The sequence below is a fragment of the Chiloscyllium plagiosum genome, unplaced genomic scaffold (genome assembly GCF_037043375.1).
Source record: "Chiloscyllium plagiosum isolate Xiang-an unplaced genomic scaffold, Cpla_swu_hap1 HiC_scaffold_2, whole genome shotgun sequence".
Classification (NCBI taxonomy): Eukaryota; Metazoa; Chordata; class Chondrichthyes; order Orectolobiformes; family Hemiscylliidae; genus Chiloscyllium; species Chiloscyllium plagiosum.
This window is the reverse complement of record NW_028270140.1, coordinates 59,053,507-59,074,289: the sequence shown is the minus strand read 5'-3', so window position 1 is coordinate 59,074,289 and position 20,783 is coordinate 59,053,507. Positions and strand designations below refer to the sequence as shown.

General features: G+C 40.0%; 1 protein-coding gene across 3 annotated transcripts in view; it reads right to left on the bottom strand.

Annotated features, from left to right (window-relative positions):
• Positions 1-18,676, bottom strand: part of sptlc1 (serine palmitoyltransferase, long chain base subunit 1) — a 55,127-nt gene extending 36,451 nt beyond the window's left edge. Inside the window, exons 1-5 of one of the 3 annotated variants that reach the window (XM_043714246.2) lie at positions 18,623-18,676; positions 5,811-5,918; positions 5,634-5,728; positions 4,891-4,984; positions 4,468-4,540 (exon numbers count right to left, since the gene is read on the bottom strand). In XM_043714246.2, coding sequence (XP_043570181.2) covers positions 4,468-4,540; positions 4,891-4,984; positions 5,634-5,728; positions 5,811-5,918; positions 18,623-18,676 — 424 coding nt within the window. Of the gene's footprint in view, positions 1-4,467; positions 4,541-4,890; positions 4,985-5,633; positions 5,729-5,810; positions 5,919-6,772; positions 6,794-18,622 lie in introns of those variants that run through there. The other 2 variants (XM_043714248.2, XM_087996998.1) reach the window with 2 other exon arrangements.
• Between the last annotated feature and the right edge of the window lie 2,107 nt (positions 18,677-20,783).

The following is a 20,783-nucleotide window of genomic DNA, read 5'->3' as shown; positions in this document are numbered from 1 at the left end:
ATGAAAATCATCAATTGGGAATAAAAAAAAACCTCTGTCTTATTGCAGAACTGTTCCAGTCAAAAATATTCTAGCCCTCTTACTGCTAAATTGGTCATACAACGTCAAGAGATTTGGAAACAAAGGATAATTGCCTAAGTTAACTTCATAGTTTAGTTGAACTAGGACTCTTTCAGAGACCAGTTTGGATGGTCTTTGCTTAGTGATATGGAAATAATATCTAAGGGTGATAACTTAAAGGTATGATATTGTTGACTTCTCAGAAACTCAGTTGAGGGAAGGCAAGGACCAGCAACTCAATATTCCAGGGTATGGGATCTTTAGGCAAGACAAGAGGGGGTGCAAAAGGACGGTGGACTAACACGATCAGTTCAGGGCTCAATTAGAGTTATCAGAGAAGACGATATCTTGGAAGGGTCTTTGTGAGTAGAACTTCTGAATGTTAAATGAGGCAGTCACATTCCTGCGAGTGTATTATAGACCCACAAAGTCAGCAGAAAACAGAAGGGCAAAATACATACAGTTCACAGAGATATGTGAGAGTAATAATCAGGTAATTATACTAGGGGATCTCAACCTTCCTAATATAACTTGTGATTGTCATAGTATTAAAGGGGGTGGATTTCTTGAAATGTACCCGGGGAGCTTTTTTTGAATCAATATACAGAAGGCCGAACATAGGATGGCACAGCGCTGGATCGGGTTCCGGGGAATAAAGCCAAATAAGTTTCAATGTGGCACTAGGGGAGTAATTTTAGTAACAGTATGGTATGGTAAACTTTGGTATGGACGAGGAGAAAGAAGACCTGCAAGAGAAACCTTCGGTCTCTTTTTTTGAGGTGAGCATGTGGGGGAAAGAGAGCAGCTTTTGTAAAAATAAAGCAAAATCTAGGCTGTTAACTGGGAACACCTCCAGCAAAGTAAAACCACAGCAGAACTTTACAATTCAAAAAGGAGCTAGGGAAACTATAGATCTAACATACACCCTTTGGGTGACATATAGCTTGAGTCAGTTAGGGGAACTCTGGATGTCTAGAACAATTCAGGATTAGATAAAGGAAGAATAGAAGAGCTTTTAGTGTGACCTTAGAGAAATAACATGTGCGGGGGGGAAAGTGACAAAAGTGATTAGAAGAACAAAGGGGGGACGCGAACAAGGATTTCCTAATAGGATTAGGGAAACTCCCAACAAAATTTATAAGTACATTAAAAGGAAGAGGTTAACCAAGGAAAACGTAGGGGACCCAAGAGGCCAACCTGCATGTGAAGCCGCAAGATATTGGAAGGGTGTTTCATGAATCTCTCTTCCGCCTTCTGTCTTCCAAAGGAAAACGTAGGTACAGGATTCAGGAAAACTGATTGAGGTCCTTGCACAGTTTGACTTAGGAAATGGGAGGTATTGAAAGCTTCGATGGGCAGTGGTCAGGATGCTATTGGAGAAAATTCTGAAGGAAAGAATTAATATCCACTTGGAAAAGCATGGGTTGATTATGGATAGTCAGCACAACTTTGTCAGAGGGGGCCATACCTAACAAATTTGTTAGAATTTTACCAAAATGCGAAATGTGGATGAAGGAAGTTTAGTTGATGCTGTTTTTATGGATTTTAGCAAAGCTTTTGACAAGATATCATGTGAGACCAATTGAGAAGCGTCTGACAAGGTGTCACACAAAAGGATACTGCATAAAAGACGTATGGCATTATGGGTAATATGCTAACATGGACAGAGGATTGATTAAGTAATAGGGAGCAAAGAGTGGAAATAAATAAGTGCTTTTCTGGTTGTGAATCTGTGGAATTCCACGCCCTGTGAAGTAGGTGAGGCTTTCTCATTGAATGTTTTTAAAGCTAAGATAATAAGATAGGTAATTTTTGAACAGTAAAGGAATAAGAGTTATGGTAACAGGGTAGGTAAGTGGAGCTGAGGCCATGAGAAGATCAGCCATGATCTTGTTGAATGTGGGAGCAGGCTCAAAGGGCTGGATGGCTTACTCCTGCTCCTTTTTTTTTATGTTCTTAAAGAATGTGGAATTCAGAGAAACTTGGTGAGATGGATCAGAAACTGGCTTAGTAATAGGTCAAAAAGGGTAGCGGTAGAAGGCTGTTCAAGTGCCCAGAGGCCAGCATCCAGTGGTGTACTGCAAGGATCAGTGTTGTGTTATAAAGGTGACGCTGTGTACTTTTGAGAGTGCGTGAATGCTGTTCTGAACTGAGAGCTTACAAACACTTGTGAAATGTCTAGCGGCAGTCTCAGTGTACTCAAAAATTGAAAATATATGTAACATTTAGCTGTGAAATGGATACCAGAGTTTGCTGCCGTTTTGACAATTCAAATTTAACCAGTTTAAATTATGCCCCAGGATACTAAAATCCAATCAAGTTTGAATTTATTGTTTTGCCAACACTGAACCAATGATGTTGGGGATATAAAAATGCAGGCATTTTGAAAATTTAAGGCATCGAGAGAGAGAGAGAGAGAGAGACCCAAGAAATTAGGGAACACTCTATCAAAGGTACCTTTTCATATGAAACATATTTGCAGTAAAAGGAAAAACGACAACTCAGGGAGATCTTCAGCCTGAAGAAGAAAGACACCGAAGACAACAGCAGCTGGGTAGTTTTGAAATTAAGTTGATGTAATTTTAATAATTATCCTATTGAAACAGCATATTGTTATAGAGTTGGAGGCAGATAATAAGCAGTTAAGGGAAAGGGAGGGACAGGCTTAGAGTTGTGAATAGTTTTTGTTTAATGTTCACTTGAGATTAAAAATTAATTGATGTTATTTTCTTTAAATAATGAAATCTGGGAGTTCTCCAAGATGTTGCCTGGGTTGAAGACATTGAAGGAGAGACAAGGTAGGCTTAGATTAGATTAGATTACTTACAGTGTGGAAACAGGCCCTTCAGCCCAACAAGTCCACAGCGCCCCGCCGAAGCGCAACCCACCCATACCCCTACATTTACCCCTTACCTAACACTACGGGCAATTTAGCATGGCCAATTCACCTGACCTGCACATCTTTGGACTGTGGGAGGAAACCGGAGCACCCGGAGGAAACCCACGCAGACACGGGGAGAACGTGCAAACTCCACACAGTCAGTCGCCTGAGTCGGGAATTGAACCTGGGTCTCTGGCGTTGTGAGGCAGCAGTGCTAACCACTGTGCCACCGTGCCGCCCAATTGTTTTCTTTGGAGTAGAAGAGGCTGAGGGGGTATATCATAGAATCATTGAAACATGGAAACAGGCCATTTGACCCAATAAGTCCACACTGACCCTCTGAAGAGTGTCCCACCCAGACCCATTCCCTTTCCCTATTGCTCCACATTTCCCCTGACTAATGCACCTAGCCTACACATCACTGAATACTATGGGCAATTTAGCATGGCCAATTCATCTAACCTGCACATATTTGGATTGTAGGAGGAAACCGGAGCACAGGAGGAAACCCATGCACACACAGGGAGAATGTGCAAACTCCACACAGACTGTTTTCCAAGGCTGAAATCAAACCCGAAGCCCTGGTGCTGTGAGGCAACAATGCTAAGCACTGGGCCGCCCCTAGCCACAATGCCGCCCTGATTGAGGTATACAAGACTGAGTGGTGTGGATAGGGCGAGTAGTGTTCAGCTGTTCCTCTTGTTTGAGGGGTTAGTCATAAGGGGGCATAGTTTTGTGAGGGATAGGAGATTCAGATTGAGGAAAAAAAAAAGTTATTCACTAAGAGGGTAATGGGAATCTGGAATACACTGTCTGGGAAGGTTGAGGAGGCCGGAAATCTTACAACCTTCCAAAAAAATATTTGAATGAGCACTTCAAATATCAAACATCAAGGTTATGTTTGATATTTGAACATAAAAGCATCAAGGGCATGTGCAAGAAGTTGGGATTAGCATAGATAGTTATTGTCAGTGCAGACTTGATGAGCCGAAGTGCCTTTTCTGCACTGTATGATCCATGTCCATGGCCAAGTTAAGATGTGTGGGGCAAAATGTAATTACACTGCCAGGTGAACAACCGAGGAAAAGTGATCCTAATCTGTACTATACTGTCATTTGGAAATGTATGCTTGTCTAGGTTTACACCATGAGTGTGGTGCTGGAAAAGCCCTGCAGTCATCAAAACACTGAAGGCTTAGGCCCAAAATGTCTATTCTCCTGCTCCTCAGATGCTGCCTGACCTGCTGCACTTTTCAGGCACCACAGTCTTTGACTCTGATCTCCAGCATCAGCAGTCCTCACTTACTCCTATGTTTGCACTAAGGATTAAGAAAATCACTTTTCCAGAGATGTCTATGTACCTCTTGCACTAGGTTTGCCATATCACTCAGGATAATTTTGATCTGTGAAATAAATTTGGTGCAAGATTGGTGCTAAAGGGGTTTGCCAATAGATTTGCTAAGAGATAACATGCAACTAGAATCCCACAAATACAATTTAATTATGTTTGTAAACAATTTAACTTACCAAATGTCCCATAAAACCCTCTAGGTCCACATGTACCTACACCATATTTTTTCAGTGAGGCCAGAGCTACATTCTGTGTGAACAAAAATGCATTTGCTTAAAACTTCAAAGCAAATTAGAATGTAATGCTTACTCATCTAAAAATTCAAATGATTTCATTTAGAAAACAAAAACTTACCAGAAAACTAATATAGTATGTAATGACCAACTCAGACATCCTGCAAATATTTTAGTTAAACATTTCATGTTTCACTCTCCACTTGCATGCAGTGGGATCCCATTTTGATATTGGAATTTATTAATAATTACAAAGATTTTCCCCTTTCATGAAGACAGAACAGAACACCACAGTACAGGCCCTATGATCAATATAACCTACACACCCCTTAATTTACTGCTGCCCATGCAGGTCAACAAACTCACCTTAACTCTTTCATTGTCTAGCAATCCGAGAAAATTGAAGGACGCAAAATTTATGCACTTTCTACCATTAACCACTATGTTATGAGTTGGAGGGCTGAAAATAATAAAAAAAAATTCAATGAAATGCATAAAGCTCAGACAAAAAAAAAATGCAAACCTCAGTCAGTCATTTTCAGTGCAAAATAGTTACTAAAAAACATTACAGGTGATCAAGTATGAAACAGTGAAACTCGCATAACATGGAACCGGTTCCATAAAGTAGAGAGGAATATTTTTAGTATGATTTTCTTAGGAAGAAAATTGTAAACAAAGACCCTAAGTTCTTCTGAACCAAACTCATCCAAACTGGAGCCATGTTCTACAAGTTGCCCCAGGCGACTCACTCAACTAGTGACTGTTGGTGGAATTGTGGTGCAAAGTCAAATGAAGTTACAGCAGAGGGTCTCAGGGAATTCTGAAGCAACAAGTTTCAGTCACCTTAAGTTCCAGACCAGTTCTAAAGCCACCACTTCTTATGCAATTTGCAGAGTTGAACTAATGTTCCAGATCTTTCCAGTTCCTTTACATTGTCTTTTGTCAGTAAGCCATTAACAGAAAGGTAACATTAAACCAAAATTTCCATTGATCCATATAACTGTTTAAAATAAAGACACACTTTAAAACTGTTCTCTTTTAGAATATTGTACAGCTCAAGCACAAGTGCAAGCTGAATTAGTAACATAGCCCAAGAGTGTATTACATACCCTGAGACAATATTATTGTTAAGGGCAGGGTGGTCTTTTGATATTGGTGGAACAAGGGGCTCTGGTTGCCATTCCTCAATAAGCTCTTCTTTCTCCTGTTAGAAAAGATAAAACAGAATACTTATAAGTAGTTGTCATATCAAGAAGTCAAATAGATCTTAAATTCTACTGGATTACCTTTTCTGTCAGATCAGAACGTTCCTGAAGTTTGTAGGTTTTGGAGAAAAGTAGTCTTACTATCCACAAAATGAGAATACCTTCCAGAATTAGATGGTAAGCTGGGGCCTAAAAAGACAAAGCAAGCAAATTAACTATATGCCTCAAAGTTTGTAAAAGGAGAATATCCTGACAGCAGCAAAGGAATAATTTTATATTCAGTACATATTTTACACTACAAAAACTATCTTTTTAATCATTGATTAAATAGAGAATAGATGATAAAGAAACATGCCATTCAGTCCACAGTCCTTCTGATATTTATATTCTGCTTAAATCTCATTTATATCTATAATAATCTGTTTCCCCATCATCTAGTCTCCCCTTAAACATACCTGTACTGTTCACTAATTACTCCAAGAGTAATGGGTCCAAAATCCCCACCATTCTTATTTCCATCCTGCACTTCCAAAACTCCAGCCGATCCATTCTATCCTAATATATGTTCACATCTTTCTCATATTATCTTTGCAAACTTTCCCCACACCCACCCCAATGCATATCATTTTCTTTAAAAACACAAAGACCATGATTGCAAGCAATACTAGAAATATGATCTAACCGAAGTTCATCACTGCAATCTGCATAATTCAAAATACTGCTTTTGAATTTCAGAGACTGAACAGTTTCATTGTTATAGAATTCTATATTTTATTCAGAAATCCAAGACAGGAAGACATCGCTCACCCACACTAAGTAAACAGAGCAGCAGCATAATATTTTATGCATTAGTTATAAAAGTTCAAAACAGCAGATAAATTATAATTCTGTAAAGAGTAATAATGTTTCAGGATTTCTGCTAAATCCAGAGAGGTTTTAAACTACAATTGTATAGGGGGGTCAGAACCAGTGTAAGCTTAGATAGATTAGATTCAGATCAGGAAACGAAAGGTAGAGATATAGTCAGCTGTTGGCATACTGACCTTCATCAGTCAGGGCATGGAGTAAGGAAGTTGGGAAGTTATGTTGCAGTTATACAGGATGTTGGTGAGGCCACACTTGGAGTATTGTGTTCAGTTTTGATCACCTTGTTAAACCGGAAAGAATGCAGAAGATATTTACAAAGCATGTTGCCTTGACTCAATAAACTGAATTTTAAGGAGAGGTTGGACAAGCTAGGACAGTTTTTCTTTACAGGTGTAGGAGACTGAAGGGGAATCTTATCAAGGAGAGAGGCATGGATAATGATAATGAGGGGCGTGGATAGGGTGAATGCATTTTTTTCCCCCAGGGTTGGGGAAATCGAAGAAAAGAGGGCATCATTTTAAGGTTAGAGGGGAAAGAATAAAAAGGGGACCTGAGGGGAAGCCTCTTTTTTTTTAAAACATGGAGGGTGGTTTGCATATGGACTGAGCTGCCAGCTGAAGTAATTTAGGTGGGTACATTTGAAAGGCATTTGAACAAATACATGGATAGGAAAGGTTTAGAAGGATATAGCCCAAGTGCAGGGAAATGGGGTTAGCATGGACGGACATTTTGTCAGCACGGACCAGTTTGGGCCAAAGGCCTGTCTCCGTGCTGTAAGACTTTATGACTAATTTAGAAACCAGAAGAAATGAGGATTAAAAAGCACCCAAAGGAAATTTACAGGATTGAGCTATTGTACTTCAACGCATCATATGTAATACAAAAAAAACTAATGAACATGGCAGTAGTTACGAGAACAGAAACCTGTTTAAAAGAAGGCGCAAAATTAGCAGGTCAATACTCCTGGATGGAGATTTCAGGCAGGGTGGAGTAGGTAATTAAAAAAAGGAAGGGTAAGCAGAACTGGTTAAAGAATCAAAAACAGATGAAAGAAGGAATGACATATGTTGAATGGGTTAACAAATTAGGTTTTATGGGTTGACCTTACTAATAAAAAGAGGACAGTCACACTCTAGGAGTATACTACAGACCCCAAATAGTAAAAAGGAGATGAAAGAACAAATGCGTAGACAAGTTTCTGCCTGTAGGAATAAGATGGCAATAATAGTAGGAGACTATCTGTCCCAATAGCAATTCTGTATCAAATAATAAAGGGGTGTGAAGGGTGAAAAATTCATGTCCTGTGTCCAGAATAATTTGTTTTTTGAAAAAAAACCAAAAAACAATAGAGGAACACCAATTATCCGGCATTCGAATAACCTAATTTTGGATGATCCGAACAAGATTGCAAGGGCCCGATGCGTGGCTATGTTATCTGGCATCGATTATCCAACATTCGATTAACTGAACAAAATACTCCCTGTCGGTATGCTTTGGATAATCGAGGTTCCTCTGTATGTGACAAGCCCAATCAGAGGAGATTCAATTCTGGATTTAGTTTGGGAAATGAAGATGGGCAAGTGGTGAAGTGCCAGCTGGTGACGGTATTGACCACAGTTCGGTTAGATTTAGCATTACAACAGAAAAGGACAGAGGCAAATCAGAAGTAAATTGGGGAAAGGCAAATTTTGCAAAATTGAGAAGTGATTTGGCTGAGGTGAACTGAACAGGACTACTAAAGGATAAGTCAGTAGTAAACCAGTGGTAAAAAGTGAAACCCTTAGGACACAAAACAGACATGTCCCCTTCAAAAATAAGAATGACAAAGCAAAATCTAGCGTCATGGTTGTCTAGAAAAACATAGGAGAAGATTAAAACAGAAAAAGAAAGCTGATGATAGTCACAAAAAAAACCTACATTACAGATAGCCTAGAAGAGCATAGAAACTACAGGGGTCAAGTTAAAAAAAGGAAATCAAAGAGGGCACGAAAAAATATTAGCAAATATCAATGATGTTTAACTAGTACATAAAGAGCAAAAGGATAGTTAAGGAAAACATGGGACCTAGAGATGAAGGGAACTTGTGTCAAGTTGCAGAGGATGGGAAGAATTTTAAAATGATTTCTTTGACCCTGTATTCACATAGGAAAGGGATGACATGGACATAGTAACCCAAGAGGAGCAGTACAAAATATTGGACAAAATAATCAGTGAGAGAGCAAGTGTTTGAGAAATTGAAACTTTTGAAAGTGTGTAAATTGCCAGGTATGGATGGATCATATCTTAGAATGTTAGAGGTTGTGAGGGAGGTAAAAGCAGATGCTCTGAGGATTATTGTACAATCTTCATGAGACCCAGATGAGATGCTGGAGGATTGGAGGAATGCAAATGTGGTTGTGTTGTTTAGAAAGGGTACAAAGGAAATGCCAATTAATTAAAAGCTAATGAGTCTTATTTCAGTGGTGGGCAAATTGTTAATTTATCTGATCGCTCAGGATCGATTCTATCACTTAGAAAGGCACGAACTTGACAGTGATAGTCAACCTAACTTTATCAAAGGTAACACAAGTGACACGGAGGATCAATGAGGGTGGTGCAGTGGATGTAGTCTACTTGGGTTTTTAGGAAGGCATTTGACAAGATTCCATGTGGTCAAAAAAGTAAAAGCCCATAGGATACACAGTAATGTATTGAATTGGATCAAAAGCTTAGAAACAACATGAAACAATGAACAATGGTCAATGGCTATCCTTGCAAAAGAAAAGCAGTTTCAAGTGGTTATCCATGGGGCTTGGTGGTGAGACTCTTGCTGCTGGTTTTGTAAATTACCAATTTGGACTTTAACATGGGGGTCACAACTGGAAAATCTGCAAGTGATAAAAATTGGCTATATAGAGAATAGCTGTAAATGCCAAAATGATATGATGGGTTGGCAGAGGGGGCAAGTAAGTGGTAGATGGAGTTCAACTCTGATAAACTTGAGGAAATGCAGTCAGGGAAGTCAAACACAAAAAGGATATCCACAATAGAATGGGAATATACTGATTGGGATAGATGAAGTGAGAGATCTTGATGTGCAACTGCACAGGTCCCTTAAGGAACCAGTACAGTTAAATAAGGTGGTAAAGGCAGCAAATGGATTGCTCTCCTTCATTGGCAGAAGTATAGAATACAAAAGTAGGAAGATAATTATGAAACTGTATATAAAAGTGGAGGGCACAACTGGAGTAGTGTGCAGTTCTGGTCACCACATTACACAAGGACATAATTCCTCTGCTGCGAGAGGCTGCACAGACAAGTATTACTAGAATGCTGCCAGGGTTGGAAAATTGTAGCTACAAGGAGAGACTGGCAAGGTTTTCCTTGGAATGGAGAAGGCTGAGGGCAATATGACTGATGTGGACAGAATTGTGAAGGGTTGAGATAGAATAGACAGGAGAAACCGGTTTCCCTTAACACAGGGTTATACAATTTCAACATTCTAGGTCAAGTGCTTTCCATTAGAATGGTCGGAGATACCAATCTAACCAAACTCACTCAAGCTGCCTTTACCTCTCATCTTCCTTTTGATCTCTCATCTTCCTTTTGATCACCCAAACACCCTCAGAGATCATGTTCTCCACTGGATATATGTGAAGAAATGACCCTCGTTTCCACCCCCCCCCCCCCAACAAAAACAAACATTTAACATGACAACGATCCCAATTAATGTTGGAAAAGCTAAAATTCCTCAACATAACTACCAGATTTTCACTCTGTTAATGTCTGAACTGTCTACAGATTTCCCCTCTATTTCTGCTGATTCTTTGGTGGCATATAATAAATGTATATGACTGCCCCCTTATTCTGCAGTTCTACCACAAACCCTCTGAAGACCCTTCCAAGATCTCTTTTCTCCTTATTGCCCTAATTGACTCTTTAATTGATAGGGTATAAAGAGTGTGGTGGTGTAACACTATCTTGCTGAAAAATCCTGTAACTTGGAATGTTGTTGCCTGTCCAGTCCTTCTCTCCATGTTTCAGTGATGCAAAATCACACCTCCATGTGCTAATTTTCTCCAAAATGGAAAGTTAAATGGAGAAAATTCTAATGGGGAGAATTAATATCTGTTTGGAAAGGCATAGGTTAATTAGGGACAGGCAGCATGGCTTTGCCAGAGGGAGATTACATCTAACAAATATGTTAGAATTCTTTTTAAAATGCGATCAAGTGAGTGAATGAGGGAAATTAAGTTCATGTAATCGAAATGGAGTTTAGCAAAGGTTTTGACAAGGTACCACACTGGAGATTGAGAATCTTAAAGCACATGTAATTTAGGGAAACTTCGTGAGATGATTCAGAAAGTGGAAGCTTTGGCCTAGTGGTACTATCACTGGACACTAATTTAGAAACTCATCTGATGAGTTAGGAATGCAGGTTCAAATCCTGCTATGGCAGATGGTGGAATCTGAATTCAATAAAAAACTCAAATTACTAATCTACTGATGACCATGAAATCATTGTCGATTGTCGGAAACATCCATCTGGTTAACTAATGCCCTTCAAGGAAAGAAATCTGCCATCCTCACCTAGTCTGGCCTACAAGTGACTCCAGATCCACCACAATGTGGATGACTCTCAACTGTCCTTTGAAATGAACTAGCAAGCCATTCGGTTGTACCAATTGCTGCATCTCAAAGAAATTAAACTGGGTGGATCAACTGGCATCAGAAAAAACATCAGCAGAAACACCCTGCCGTCGTCCTCGCTGATATCTGGGAGTTCTGTCTTCCTGTTTGTCCTATATAGTGTTTTGTGCAGTCCTTGCATGGAATTTTGTACACTACATTGGTTTTGCTCATGCTGGGTATCGGGTCCTTTGTCCTGGTGAGTTGTTGTCGGAGAGTGGCTGTTGGTTTGTGTGCTGTTATGAGTCCTCGTGGTCGCAGCAGTCTGGCTGTCAGTTCGGAAATACTCGATGTATGGTAGTGTGGCTAGTCCTTTGGGTGCAAGCTTCCTGTAGTGGATGCAGGGTAGTTAATTGCTACCTTTATCTACTGCAGTGCTATGATTATGTCTGGTTTTGAAGTGTAAGAGATTGCCAATATTGCAAATAAACCTTTTTTATAAAATAAAGGGCGGCACAGTGATTCAGTGGTTAGCACTGCTGCCTCACAGCGCCGGTGCCCATAGACTGGGGTGTGGCTAATATTGAGCTATTATTTGAGAGGCTGCAGAGAAATGCCTGGTAACTACAGACTGTCTGTGGTGAGTGATTTGTTAGAGGGGATTCTGATAAACAGGATTAACAGTAATTTGGAGAGGCAAAAACTCATGTGGGATAGACAGCATGGCTTTGAGACAATTTTCCACGCTCATGGATTTGATTGGGTTTTTTTGAAAGGGTGACCAAGGAATTGATGAGGGAGTGCAGCAGACATTGTTTACATGGACTTTAGCAAGGCTTTGGTCAAGGTAGATTGTTGAGTAAGGCAAAGTCTCACTGGATCCAGGATGAGCTAGCCAATTAGATCCAAATTGTCTTGACGGTTGAACACAGAGTGGTGGCAGAGGGTTGTTTCTCAGACTGGAGGCATGTGATTAGCAGTGTGCCACAGGGATTGGTGCTGGGTTCATTGTTAGTCATCATTTATATAAATGATTCAGATGAGTACTTACAAGGTATGGTTAGCAAGTTTGCCGATGACACCAAGACTGGTGGTACAGTGGACAGTGAAGAAAGTTATCTGGGAACGCAGAAAGATCTTCATCAAATGGGCCGGGGGCCAAGGAATGGCAGCTGGAGTTTAATTGCAAGGTGTTGCATTTTGGTGACTTGAGAGAGGAAACAGGAGCACCCAGAGGAAATCCACGCAGACACTAGGAGAATACGCAAACTTCACATTGACAGTTGCTAGAGGCTGGAATTGAACCTGGATTCCTGGTGCTGTGAGGTGGCAATGCTAACCACCGAGCCACCGTGCCCACAAGACGACAGAATGGGCACTCTGATGGGAAATGTTTGTCCTGAAGTTCAGTTACTAGTGATGTAACGCGAGGATCTGTTTTGGGGTCACTGCTATTTGGCATTTTTATAAATGACCTGCCTGAGGGCGTGGAAGAGTGGGTTATTAAATTTATGGATGACATTAAGGTCGGTGGAGTTGTGGACAGTGCTAAAGGATGTTACAGAGGGACGTAGATAAGCTACAGAGCTGGGTTGAGAGGTGGCAAATGGAGTTTAATGTGGAAAAATGTGAGGTGATTCACTTTGGAAGGAGCAACAGGAATAGAGAGTACTGGTCTAATGGTAAGATTCTAGATAGTGTGGATGAGCAGAAAAATCTGTGTCCATGTGCATAGATCACTGAAAGTTGACACCCAGGTAGATGGGATTGTTAAGAAATCGTATGGTTTGTTGGTAGAGGGATTGAGTTTCGGAGCCATGAGGTCATGTTGCAGCTGTACAAACTTCTGATACTGCTGCACTTGAAGTCCTCATACAGTTCTTGTCGCCACATTCTAGGAAGGACCTGGGAGGATAATTTCGTCAATGTAAACTGCAGAAGGGTGTTTTTCCTTTTTCCTTTATTTCTGTAAATATCCCTGACAAATATAAACTAGCTACAATGCCTGTGTAATAGTTATAATTGTTGGATGCAGAAAGGAGTATGGAAACAAATGGGGAGGAACTCTGGACATAATTGTGTGGTGTTGCTCCTTTAAAGAGAGTGGGTCAAGTTATTCAGTACAGGAGCGAGAAGAGGAGTCTAAGTTCAACTGAGAAGCTGAGAGGGTGCACAAAACAAGAAGTATCTCCTGTTCTACTTTACCTTCCATGTACCTCATATTTTGTTTCTAATTCTGGTGAGCTACAAATACAATAGAGAATTGAATGACTGGCAGAAGGCAGTGTAGGGATAAATGACTTTTTCAGTGTGGCAATAGGTGACACATGTAGTTCTGTCAACATTGATGTTACGAGCACAACTATGCACTTTTTATACATTACTGATATGGACAAAGGGCCAAAGGCATTGTTGCTAACCTTGCAGATGACACAAAGATAGGTGGAGAGACATGTAGTTTTGAAGCAGCAGGGATGCTGAGGACGACCTGCACAGGCCAGGAGAGTAGCCAAAGAAGTGGCATATGGAATATAATGTGGTAAAGTGTAAGGATACAAACTTTGCTAGGAAGGGGAGGCTTGGACTATTTTCAACAAGGGAAAAGCTTTGAAAATCTGAAGCAAGAAGGTGCTTAGGAGTCTCTGTTCAAAAGTCTCAAGATCAAATTGCCAACCGAATCTGCAAGTTAAAAGGCAAATGCAATGTTGGCATTTGTTTTAAGAGAACTAAAATACAACAGCAGAAATATATGCTGAGTCTGTAGAAGGCTATGATAAAGCCATATTTGGATATTAAGAGTAGATTTGGACCCTAGAGCTAAGGAAAGGTCTGCTGGCTTTGGACAGAGGTCAGGGGTGGTTAACAAGAATGATCCTGTGAGGATCTGAAACCTGAATACAGGCTGAGGTGACTAGTTGTAGTCAGGGGCAACCATTTAACAGATGCTCTTAATAACCTAGGTGGTAACTTGATGGCTTTTCGATGCAAATGACACAACAAAATGGCTCCTAGGCTGCAAATTGACAATTCTGCTAAAGCTGCATAAAATAGCTTTTAAGTTACTTAGTGCTAATTCTGCTACAGCTGCATAAGTGACTAACCACAGTCTGCTTCAATAGAGATTAGCAGACAACACATCCTTTAAAGCGTAGAAATAACTCGACTAGATAAGACATTACTAGCCATCCTGACTGACCTTCTGGTGCAGGTGCAATGGCTCGGTTAGTGAGATAAGGGTGGCTTAAGTGTTGGAAAATAAAGTTTGTTCCCAGGAAATATCATTGGACCAAGTAACTGTCAAATAAAACAGTATAGTGTATTGATTGGTAATTGTTTGAATGTCTTAGGTTTAAGCCATATGTGCAGCACCGAGGAATATGGAAGTCAACTTCTGTGTTCCCGGATGCTCTTCACCCGGCCGTATGAAGAAATAAAGAGCGAAGTCTTCAAAAACCAGACTGATTGTGAGTACGTATTGACCGATCACGGAACCAAGAGACCCCCTCCCCGGGAGTCAAGATCTTCACCTGGGGTGAAGGGTTTGTTGTATGAGGAGCGGTTGAGGATTCTGGGTCTGTTTTTGAGGTGGGGTGGTAGATCTCATGATACTTAGAGAATATCAAAGGCCTGGATAGTGGGTGTGGAGAAAATGTTTCCACCAGTAGGAGAGAGAAGGACCTGAACGCAGCAAAGTGAAGGACACTTTAGAACTGAGGAGAAGAAATTTCTTCACCCAGAGGACGGTGGAAGCTTAGTCATTAAGTGTATTTAACACAGAGACTGACAGGTTCTTCATTAGCAAGGGGTTTAAGGGTTATGGGGAGAAAGCAAGTGAGCTCTGGCTGAGAATCAAATAAGCCATGTTCAAATGGCACAGCAGACTCAGTGGGCAGAATGGGTTAATTCTGTTCCGATATTTTTGAATCTTATGGTCTAACCGTTGAGTTTATCCAGCAATTTCCGTTTTCACTTCAGGTTTCCAATATCCACAGTAGATTGTCTAATTCATTCAATTGAAAACCATTTGTAGAACTTATATTGTATGAGTGAGATGTTAAGGAGTTAATTTGCTCCGCTGACCTGTAAGAAACTGGATGCCCTGTGGGTAGGGTAGTATGTTTCTCTACCTTGCTGGTACAATGTAAACATTATCATTTCCTATTATTCAGAGTAAGAGAATTTATATTATCATCTCCTATTCAGAATCAGTAAGAACATTGCAATTAAAGTTGTGACCACATCCTATAGTTAAAAAATGATTTACAGCAGATCTTGCTCTTAAAAGGGATGTTTTACATTACATTGTTTCTGGAAATAGTCAGCTCACTACATGGTGTCTTGAGTGGCATGTGACTATGGGTGAGTGGTTGGAGGTTGTCTTGTGGGTATTACTGACTGATGTGAGATTTTGTATAAAAGGTTTCTTTGTTCTGGGAGCCTTGCTTGACAGGCTTTGCAAGCATCGTGAAGAGTGTTAAGTGATCCTCCAAAGCTTGTACTTGCTTAATAGATTTTGGCTATTCAGAAGTTGGCGTATTGCAGTTGAATCAAGTGTGTAAGCATCTCAAGAAAGAGAACCTAACATGAGTAAACTTGATGAAAAGCTGGTGATGTCAAGCAGCTAAAGAAAACTGTTCGAAAATAATTAAACTTGTGTGGTAATACAGATATCTGAAATTAAGTATTAAGAGAAAGTGTTATATCTCATAGCACAGAAATTAAGCAAAAGGAATTTTAATAAGGTGGAATGCAGAGAGTACACTTGTGGAAGAATCTAGAACTAGGGGCCATCATTAAAAATAAGTCAACCACTTAAGTCATAGATGAGACTCTTTTCCTCACAGAAAATCTGAGATTTTTGAACTTGGTTCTCTGAAAAGTAAAAACAAAGGTTTTGAATTTTTTTTTAAGGCAAACAGATTTGTGATAAGCAAGGGGTTTAAAAAGGTTTCCAGGAGTAGGTAGGAGGAGTGTTTTTGGATCAGACATGATCTTACTGAATTTAGAAGCAAGCTTAAGGGCTGAGTGTTCTAAATACATATATTTATATGCAAGTAAGGTTAATAATGGAGATAGCAGACACTGCCAATATTAAAATATTGGCTTTGCTCTTTCAAAAGCTGAACATATTTCCCAGGTAGTAACTCTCAGCAATCTACAAAATAAAAAAAGTCACTTAACCACGGAGTGCAAAAACTGATCAGACACAGCACTCACTTTCCCTGTTCTGAAATGATTACAGAGTAGTTATTGTTTTCCCTCGAAGTAAACAAATTACTCTGTTTCGAGGATAATTTCATTGGAACATCCAGACTTGTGTACATGTCAGCAGTTATCAGCACAGGTCCCTTGAACTCTCTAACAGACAATACTGAGCGTGGAGGTGCCAGTGTTGGACTGGGGTGGACAAAGTTATGGTAGATTGAGTTTATTTGAAAGCACTAGCTTTCAGAGTACTGCTCCTTCATCAGGTAGTTGTGGAGCAGGTCATAAGGTACAGAATTTATAGCAAAAGATTACAGTGTCATGTAACATATTGAACAAACCTAGATTGCTGTCAAGTCAAGAATGGAACTAGATAATTTGATAACCTTGCTTTATAAAATTCTGCTAATCTCAATTTGAAATGATTTCATTAACAGTCTTTAGAGAAGTAATTCTGTTACCCTTAGTATGGCCTACACGTAGCTCTCGGTAAAAAGCTACCTAGTTGATCAACTGCTCTTTGAAACTCACTTGTATCAAACAATTGCAGAAAACAAAAACTGGAGATGCATCTGCACCATCTTACCTGTAGTAGTACAAAAAGGTTGCTTACCATCATCTTTACAGTAATTTGAGATGGGGAATAAATGTTGGCCTTGCTAAAGATACCCACATTTCAAAACCAAGTCAGAACAGCTTTTCATCAAAACAGTGCAGACGTTTTCCATAATCCTTCCTATGAAAATATATATTTTTGCATATTCTCTAACCAACTAGTATAAATTTTAAATCTGTTCAATAATTAATATTAATATTTGCATTAATAAGATTTTAACAAACATTTCAATTGAAGAACTCCTGTTTTATAGACTGTTGGCAAGGCCAACATTGTCCATCCCAAACTGATCCAAAATGATGAAAAGCAATCTTTTAAAAACAAGTGGAGTGCTCAAAAGACCTTATTAAAAATCACAAGTGTAAACATTTCTGCATCTAGAGTGCCAAAAAGGCTAAATTAGCCAAGGACAACAGATTTCCTCCTACTAAGGACTGACCTGCTGAGCTTTTCCAGCAACATATTTTCAACTCTAATCTCCAGCATCTGCAGTCCTCATTTTCTCCTCAGCCTTGGTTAGCATCTATTACAGTTTCACTTGTTGGGTGAGAGGGGAAAGATTTAAGAGAGACCTAAGGGACAATGTTTTCACACAGGGGTTGGTGCGTGTATGGAATGTGCTGCCAGAGGAAGTGGTACAATTACATCAATTAAAACTCATCATTTGGAGATGCCAGTGTAGGACTAGGGTGTACAAAGTTAAAAGTCACAACTCCACAACCACATGAAGGAGCAGTTCTCTGAAAGCTAGTGCTTCCGCATAAACCTGTTGGATTATAATCTGGTGTTGTGTGATTTTTAACATTATTTAAAAGATATCTGGCATATGAATAAGAAGGGTTTACAGGGTCTGACAATGCTGCTTCTTTAACAAGATTATTCTGTCCTTGCTGAAAATGTGTTGCTGGAAAAGCGCAGGTCAGGCAGCATCCAGGGAACAGGAGAATCGACGTTTCAGGCATAAGCCCTTCTTCAGGAATGATGTTGGGATGCTGCAGGAAATCAGAACAGCTCTAAGTTGCGTATTTGTGTCGGTTGGGTTTTCAAATGTTATTCACAATTTGACTTTTTTGTTCATGTAAATAAATTGTGTTTTGTTTAAAACAGAGTGGTCTGACCAGCTGTGTCGCTCCTGGTATATTCACCTTCTGGCTACTTAAAATATTTTGAGGGGCTCTGGCCCGTAACAAGTGATATGGGCCAAGTGCTGACAAATAGGACTAGACTAGTTTAGTATCTCTGGTCGCCATGGCCGAGTTGGACCAAGGGTCTGTTTTCGTGCTGCACATCTCTACGACTATGACTACATTGTGACATCTGGCTTTGAAACACCTCACCCACAAATCTTCCCAAGTAGCGTCGCAAGATAAATAGTCCCTCTGAACGTAACTAGGCATAACTGGAAAAGCGGGTTTGCTCAACTATCAAAATCCAGCGCACTTCCTCTCGGCACACTGGCTCAACATTACCATACAGATCCAGTTCACAATATTCTCCAGCTTTTCACTTCAGAACCAGACTTGAGATTAATTATGAACTAGGTACCCTCCACAGTCTGTGAAACTTTCCAAGTCATTTTTATAACTGGTTTCCTTACCTCATAAAAAGCCTGCACCATCTCAACTAAAACCCACTGTTGTCCTGTCGCCATCTTGTTACCTAATGTCAGTTGACTGCATGAAAGATGAAATAAACAGAATAATACGCATGCGTACTACTGCAAATCTGTCCAAATAGGCGGTTGCCATCTTTGATATGGTCACCAGTTGCGATCACATGGTGCTCAATAATAATCAATTGTTCCAGGACCCACAAGGACAATTAACTGGTCTGTCTTTGTCAAAGTTTCAAAAAACTAAACAAATTATGTAATAAAGGCAAAATACTGCAGAAACTGGAAATCTGAAATAAATTAGATGCCCCCTTGGGGAAGGTAAAATCATCAGCCAGACAATTGCTTTTATTTCTAAAGAAAACGCAACAGTGCACTCGAAATCAAGCACCACTATTCCATAAATCATCACAAGTGTCAAGTGACACCAATTTAATTCCTAAAGGAAAGAAAAAGTAATATTTGGAACTGAACTGATTCGATTAAATTTGTATCATTTGCAAGTTTTACAGTTTTTCCTTCCGGCTTGGATGGCTAATGACTATGCCCACCACCTAATTAAATTTAAAGTTTTCTTTCTTTTTGCAAAATGTTTGTGTTATTTATTTTCCAATTAAAAAAAAGACAAAAAGTAGAGTATGGCTTGCTGCAGACTTTTTGAAGGTCAGCGTCCCAATAGTTGCTCAGATCTGTGTTAAACTATACCTAAACTCAAATACTTGCATTAGCATGTCTCATAAACATTATATCTAGTTACTACAAAAGTTCACTACACCGTTCCATTTTCCTTTGAATTTTTACAGAAGAACTAATAATCTAAATTCTATTTTCATTGAATCCCTAGGCTCACTGGTCATATTTCCCTGGATTTTATAAAGCCTTTCTTAAGTACTGGCACAACGTCAGTACCTCACCTGTGGCTGCTGATGATACAAATGTCTCTGCTATGGGCTCTGCAATTTCCTCCCTAGCTTTCCACAATGTCCTACAATGATTAGATTAGAATCCCTACAGTGTGAAAACAGGCCCTTCGACCCAACAAGTCCACACCAACCCTCCGAAGAGTAACCCACCCTGACCCATTTCCCTCTAACTAATGTACCTAACACTATGGGCAATTTAGCATGGCTAATTCACCTGGCCTGCACATCTTTGGACTGTGGGAGAAAACCAGAGCAAACCCACACAGACACAGGGAGAAAGTGCAAACTCCTCACAGACAGTTACCCGAGGCTGGAATTGAACCTGGGACCCTGGTAGTGTGAGGCAGTAGTGCTAACAACTGAGCCACTGTGCTGCCCCATTCATATCCTAGAGTTTTATCTACTTTTATGTATTTTAAGATCTCCTGCACCTCTTTAATGTGGACTCCTTTCAAGACATTTACTTTCATGATTTCCCTTGCTTCCATGTCTTCTCCACATGAAATATTCGTATAGGATCTCTCCCATGTCTTGAGGTTCTACACATAGATGAGCTCATTGAACTTTAAGGGGCCCTATTCTTTCCCTAGTTCCTCTTTTGCCCTTAATATACCTGGAGAATCTTTTTGAATTCTCCTTTATTCCATCTGCCAAAACAATCTCCTGTCCCTTTTTGCCCACCTGATTTCTCTCAAGTATATTCCTAAGCCCCCTGTACTACTTCAGGGAATTATTTGATCCCAGCTGCCTGTAACTGACATGTGCTCCTTCTATGTTTTGACCAGAGCCTCAATATATCTAATCATCCAGCATTCCCCACCCCTGTTAGCCTTGCCTTTCACATATATGGGGACACACTGGTGCTGGACTCGTTATCTCAATTTTGAAAGTATCCCATTTGCTAGATTTCTCTTTACTTGTGAACAGCCTCCCCATTCACCTTTTGAAAACTGCTGTCTAATAGCATCAAAATTGGCTTTGCCTCACCTAGAACCTCAACTTGTGCACCAGACCTATTCTTTTCCATAACTATTTCAAAACCAGTAGAACTATGGTCACTGGGACCGAGTGCTCCCCACTAACACCTCTTATTTCCCAAGAAGAGGTTGAGTTTTGCCCCTTCTGAAGGATGGCCATCTACATATTGACTGAGAATGTTTTTTTGAACACACTTAAATTCCTTCCTATCCAAGCCTTTAGCACTATGTCCCAGTCTATGTTGG